Source organism: Citrus clementina, unplaced genomic scaffold (genome assembly GCF_000493195.1).
Source record: "Citrus clementina cultivar Clemenules unplaced genomic scaffold, Citrus_clementina_v1.0 scaffold_9, whole genome shotgun sequence".
Lineage (NCBI taxonomy): Eukaryota > Viridiplantae > Streptophyta > Magnoliopsida > Sapindales > Rutaceae > Citrus > Citrus x clementina.
The window spans coordinates 20,201,270-20,208,335 of record NW_006261964.1 but is presented as its reverse complement, the minus strand read 5'-3'; the positions used below and the strand labels follow the sequence as shown (position 1 = coordinate 20,208,335).

General features: G+C 31.9%; 1 protein-coding gene across 1 annotated transcript; it reads left to right on the top strand.

Annotated features, from left to right (window-relative positions):
- Positions 1–1,532: 1,532 nt before the first annotated feature.
- LOC18031869 (kinesin-like protein KIN-7O) lies at positions 1,533–7,066 on the top strand (the record flags this gene model as incomplete). The annotated part of the gene is made up of 15 exons (XM_006421051.2): positions 1,533–1,712; positions 1,835–1,924; positions 2,003–2,121; positions 2,410–2,523; positions 2,605–2,686; positions 2,766–2,833; positions 2,912–2,986; positions 3,148–3,293; positions 3,369–3,471; positions 4,826–4,906; positions 5,079–5,147; positions 5,224–5,283; positions 5,368–5,529; positions 5,658–5,714; positions 6,830–7,066. Coding segments are annotated over exons 1-15 (1,587 nt in total), but the record flags the coding sequence as incomplete, so codon positions are not given.

Here is a 7,066-nt window from a genome sequence, read left to right as displayed (position 1 = left end):
ACAAATATTAATTCTAATAACAACTTGTAGCCTTACAGTTATTAATTTTCTTTTAACAAATTAGTCTCTCTCTCTTTTTTTAATTACAATAAACTAGATTTTATTATTTTACTCTCTCCAATATACGAGAGATATTTACTCTACTCATATTTCATAAGGGAAAAAACTGTTTTTGCTAATTTACATTAAATCTTATATAGCACTGTTTGGATTTTACTATTTTATATTCTCTAATATTCAAAAGATACTTGCTCTACTCATATTTTGTAATGGAGAAAAGTGATTCTACTAATATTGTGGAAGTGTTCTTCCACTAAACCAAAGGCCTATTGGGTTTTATTTAAATTTATGTTATCTATTTTTAATAGGAAAAGAACTTTTACATTATGAAAATAAAATTTTAATATATTATAGAATGTAAAATTGAAAAAAAAATCATATAACCAATTTTGAATGTAAAATAAAATAAATTATATAATCAATTTTGAAATATTTTAATTTGATCCCTGTATAGTCCGAAACTCCATCCCAACATGTTATATTATTATTTTTAGATAATTTTATAAAATTAATCAATGAAAAACACATCAAATGTAATATCAATAGCAAATTTGCAATCACTAAAACATACCAGCAGTATTAACTAGAGCTCGCAAAACGGGTCACCAAGTCGTGTTCGGTCATGTTAGTTTTATGTCATGTTGAACTTAGGTCGACTCAACATGACCTATTTAATAATTGTGTTAAAATACTAAAACCCAAATCCTACACAAAAAATAAATTGAGTTACTCAATAGCCCGCTTAATATTTATATATTTAATAAAATTCACACCCAATATTTGCATTATATATATATATATACACTCCCCCCCCCCCCCCAATTTAGACATTTATGCTATTGAAATTCTAAATTTATATAAAATTTTATAAATGATTATGTATATGTCCAACCTTTCAAAAAAAAAAAAAATAAAAGGAGAGAATTATGTTTAATATTTGAGTTTTAATGATAAAAATATAGAAATTAATTTTAAAAAAATATAACCGTATCAATAGTCGGGTAAATTAGTTAAGAATTTTAACCCTAACCTGATACAGAAAAAATTTGTGTCAACTTGAATTTGACCTATTTAATAATCGTGTTAAATTTTAATGACCCATATTCATTTATTCATATTATATTAATATCAGATAATAATATTGTGTCAAATTTTACCAGTTACCATTATCATTTATTAATTTATCACGTGATCTACTACGATTTTCTAAATGTTTTCTAAAATAACAATTATGGAGTGACAACTACAAATACAATATCTACAGCAAAAATTTCTGTTTAGAAAAGGAAAAACTGTGATGCTTTTAACAACAAACTTTCTATATTTTTTACAATATTATTTTTTTTCCTAAATTTATTTTAGTTTAAGCTACTTAACATTTCCAAGAAGAGAGCATTTTCGTAATTTTACAAGTTTCGCGCGGGAAAATAATACCCAGTTCCAAAAATCAAAATGGAGGAAGGGGTTTTCATTTTTGCTTTAGGTTTCCCACACTTCCAATCCTGCCATTATCCGTCAATAGAAGAAAATGGAGAGAATTCACGTGACTGTTCGAGCACGGCCACTCTCGCCGGAGGACGCGAAGTCAAGCCCATGGAGAATTGTGGGAAATTCAATTTTTATCCCTAATCATTCATCAAAGTTCGAATTTGGTACTTAGTCTCTCTCTCTCTCTCTCTTAAGTCTTAATAATGCTTATATATATATCTGCTATTGCTAGGGTTCAAATTTTTTTATGATTATTTATTTGATTTTATTAAATTTTGGATATTAGACCGGATTTTCGACCAAGATTGTAAAACCCTAGAGGTTTATGAAGCTCGTACTAGAGACATTGTTGCGGCCGCTGTTCGTGGATTCAATGGTAATGCTTGAATCCAATTCACTTTTAATTTTTCGTAAGTGATTTTGTCTGTTAATTTATTCGGGGCTTTTCTTGTAGGAACGGTTTTTGCTTATGGACAGACAAACAGTGGCAAAACACATACAATGCGTGGCTCGCTTACTGAACCCGGTGTCATCCCTCGTGCTGTGCATGATTTGTTTGACATCATACTAGGGGTATTACATGCTGTCACTTTTTTTCCCCAATTTTAGTTTCTTTATATGTTATTATTTATTAACATGCCATTACTCTTTGGGGATGAAGCTAATGGATTTAATTTCTTCAGCTTTTCTGATAAGTAATAATGCATTGAAAAAATGTTAAAGGCCACCACCTTTAACAGTATTGACAAAAATCAAGACCTATGATAATTATTGTTATGTTGACTTCCATATGTTATTGTTTTTGCTCAAAATTATTAGATTGGGGTGAATGGATGAGTTTGATTGTTTCTTTTATTTCAGAAAGTGGACAGAGAGTTTCTTCTCCGAATGTCCTATATGGAGATTTACAATGAGGACATAAATGATTTGTTAGCTCCTGAGCATCGAAAACTGCAGATTCACGAAAGCCTGGAGGTATTTGAAGCTTTATCTAGTGGTACATGTCTAGGAGTTTTTATGACTGACAGTTTATTTTAATTTTCTTTATATGTGCAGCGAGGGATATATGTTGCTGGTTTGAGAGAAGAAATTGTTGCCTCTCCTCAGCAAGTTCTTAATCTTATGGATTTTGGAGAATGTATATCTCTTGTTTGCTGTTGGCTATATATCAGCCAATTGTCTGCAAATGTAATTATTTATTTTTCTCAAAATTTCAGCTCACAGACATATTGGAGAAACAAATATGAATTTGCACAGTAGTAGATCTCACACCATTTTCCGCATGGTAATGTGATGTTATCTTTTTACAAATATCATTTGTCAGAGTTATATACGTTCTTCTGCCTTACTGCTTATTAAACAGATCATAGAGAGTCGGGATAAAACTGAAGATGATAACAACGACAATTCTTGTGATGCCGTTCGTGTATCGGTTTTGGTATGGGATTGCTAGACAATCTTTACATCTTTCTTGCAAATTTTTTAATAAATATTTTAATCTATGTATATTTGAATTTGCCATAGTCAGAACAAAATATCTTGTTTATCTTCCCTATAATTCAGATTTACTGTTGATTCTATATTTCTATTTGATTATAGAATTTAGTGGACCTTGCTGGTTCAGAGCGTGCCGCAAAAACTGGTGCAGAAGGGGTTCGACTCAAAGAGGGTTCCCACATTAACAAAAGCTTGATGACACTAGGAACTGTTATTAAAAAATTGAGTGAAGGAGCTGAAAGCCAAGGGTAAGTTATCTGTTCAGGAGCATGCATTAAGACTAAATTGTTGTTTTCCTAGAATAATTGACATATTCAATGTAGGGGTCATGTCCCATATCGAGATAGCAAACTGACTCGCATTTTACAACCTGCTCTTGGCGGAAATGCAAATACAGCTATTATTTGCAATATCACTCTTGCGCAGGTAGCATTCTGTTAACTAATGAACCTTATGCTTGATCAACATCTTTGAATGCATACTTAAATTTTTGAAACTCTTTTTGTGGTTAAATTAGTGATTTACATAAATTTTAAAGATAGAACTTTTCCTTGTATGGTTCAAATGTAGTACTTTCTTGTCTTTTTGTCAGACAGTGTTTTATTGTTGTATGTGCTTTTCAAGTTTTCCTTCCATGGGCAATTGGGTATTATTTTTTCATTGACTCATGGATGATACTAGACGGAGAACCTTGGTTTGGGGGTGGCAAAGCACAAAATTTACAAAAAGCATATTACCAAATTATTATTATAAAACAAATGTAGAATCATTTAGTCTTGATGACTTATATATAAAGAAAGTTCATATAAGTGGATTGAGGAATCAACATTGCGAGGTTTGGTGGCATATTTATAGGCTGTAAACTTTTGATGAATCTTCAATTGCTAGTGCGGCATTTTACTCTTCTCAATTGGGATAGATTGTGAGAAATTTGAATAAGAGAAATTTTAAAAAATTTTCTGACCATTTTATCTTAGTTGGAGTGTCTATTAAAGCAGTTTCTATTAATTAAAGTTTTTAACATCTTTGCACTGTTTCTTCTCTTGAGCATGGAGATAAGTTGTTCCCAATAATTCACCTTAACTAGAACATGGGAATCATTTGAATTGGGAAATATTTTATCTTCTTTCTGTGTGTTGTTTTTCTTGTCTGCCTAAGAATGAATGGTGATTGTTGCGTTGGAGTAAAAATACACAATATTACCAAAAAGAAAAAAAGAGAATTGATTGTTGCTTCAGGTGGTTTTTAATTGTATAATTGATGTCTTTAATTATGTAAATATAGATGGAATGCATGTTTTAATAGTTGAGTCAAGTTGAAGTGATTTGTACTTTTCTAGAGTCTCTTGGAGCATGTTTACATATATTAGAGGAAGTTTTATGAGCATTATCTTGCAAAAGATAATGCTACAGTCAAATACCTTTCTTTGAATTGAAGTAGTATTTTTATGAAAAGTTCACAAAGTAAGTGGAGAACTCTTAAAATATTCCTTCAACATTGTCACAATGTACATAAGTAACAAGCATTTCTTTTTATGAGAGCTATTTATTTATTTTTTATTTCAACAAATAATTAATGAGCGCCAAACCTTGATCTATTTGCTAGACTACTTACAAAAACAGAAACCATTTTAACCTATTTCAGTCCCTAGGCAAACAAATATTTAGAAGTACATTGTGTACTGTTTTTGATGCTTTGATTATCTATGTGCTCCAAACCGTGAGGATGTTTGTTTGATTTATTAAGTCCTGATTATTTAGCATTATTGATGTGATGGCAGATTCATGCAGATGAGACAAAAAGCAGTCTTCAGTTTGCAAGTAGAGCATTATGTGTCACAAATTGTGCTCGTGTGAATGAGGTTTTGCTCTTCTTCCTTCCTCATAAATTTCATTTCACGTCCTCTTTTTCCTATTTTTCACTTGCGTTCAACATCTTAGTGCATGTCATGCATTTTTTTAATAGTTTCCTTTCTTTATTGTTATTTCCCTTTTTTGTTTTGAATATTAACCCAGCTTGTATTGTCTTCCTAGATATTGACAGATGCTGCGCTGTTAAAGCGTCAAAAGAAAGAAATTGAGGAGCTTAGAGCCAAATTACAGGCATGCACAATACACATTCTCCCTGTAACAGTGTTTTTGTAATATAGGATGGCTAACAATTTCATTTGTGCCTTAGGCTTCTCATTCAGAACATTTGGAGGAAGAGATCCTTAGATTACGGAATACATTATTACAGGTAATATTATATAATTTATATAGCTAATGATTGTTGAAGATGAACGTGTGAACATGATTATAAGTTCTATGCTTGCTTTGGTAGTCTGAATTGGAGAGGGAGCGTATAGCATTGGAATTGGAGGAGGAAAAGAAAGCCCAAGCTGAGCGTGAGAAGGTATTGCAAGAGCAAGCGAAGAAAATAAAAAACTTGAGCTCAATGGTGTTATATTCAAATAGGGATGAAAACCATGAACGTGCAAAAAAGGTTTGTATGATTATAGATAAATGCTCATCACGGTTTCTATCATATGATAATTGTTCTTTTATCTTTTAGTGATACACCATGTACCCACCTTCCTTACTGTTGATGAAGTTTTTTGTTTGTTGTTGCAGAATAAAAGGCGGGACACATGGTGCCCAGGTAATCTTTCCAGTGAGAGTCTTCAAGAGGTAATTTTTTGCTTTAATTTTAGAACAAAAGTTTATTATTTATTTAGCTTTGTGCTCTAGGAACTCAGATCTTATGAAGATGTAGGAAAGAAAATTTCACCCAATGAAAGGAGAATTTTACTTGACCTTGGTCTTGATTATATTGAGTGTGACTAGAAGTGTTTGTAACCCAAAAAGACTTTGATGCTCGAGTGAGAATGCTAAAAAAAAAAGTGGAGATGTGCCAATAAAATTGAAATTAAGGGTACTTTATAATGAGCTTTACGGGCGGGTCTTATTAACTTCTAGAAACTATTGGACACTGTCCATTATTTAAATCTGAATTCTCAAGTTCAATCTCAGCCACTCAGTTTTGTGCAGCTTCAGCCATTAGCATCTATTGGGCGACATGCGACTTTTGATTATTTCAAAAAATCATGGCTTCGCACATCCTTTATCTCCCTGAGTTTCAAATAACTGGAAGTTTGAACAATTCTATAGCAATTTTCAGTAATGCTTTAAATATCATAACATTCATTTCTTAAAAAATCATACTGCAATCTGCATACATCCTGCCTTATCAGAATTCAACTAGCACGCATTTGATGACTTTGAACCATTAATAAGGGAGTTAATAAGAGATTATTCATCTAGAATAATTGCTGCTTGGGGTGAACTCTTAATAAGACACACACTTTCATCAATTATTCATGGTTTAGGCTGATAAGTATCAATCTCCATCATGGTTAGATTGTAAGAATCAATCTTCGTTCGTTATTACATAAACCTCAACAATGGGTCACTCTTTGAAGGTCATCATATCAATCAGTAGCTAGGTTGAGTTCTCAAGCTCTCTTTTACCTGGTCAATGTAAATACTTTGACCATGTAGAACCTAGAGCAAGGTGTCCCTTTGTGTCAATTTTTAAATTTCTATTGACTCATTTTGAGACTTTCTTGTGCTAATTTTCTCAGCTATTTTTGTTGATTTATGATAAAGATAGACTTCTCAAGGAATGTGATTGGTAATTTTATTCTTATATCATATTCTGTAAGAAGTCTGATATTTTTCATATTATGTGATGATTTAATCTGGTAGTAGTAAACCTGGCAGTAATAGTTTTGGCTTCATTATAGGTGTATTCAAATGTCCATTTAAAGGCTTCTGCTGTAAAATCTACAAGAACTGAGCGTGAAATGGGCCCGCTTCTTCCTTTTGAAGAGTTGGTGAATGAAACCGAAATGGAGGATGAGTCCTGCAAACAGGATGAAGATGGTAGAAGTTATTCTTCGGAAGATTGTAATCTTCCTGATCCTTGTGCTTTATTGAATATAACAAGTAGAAGAAAAGTGCCACTCAAGAAGCAAAGCTCT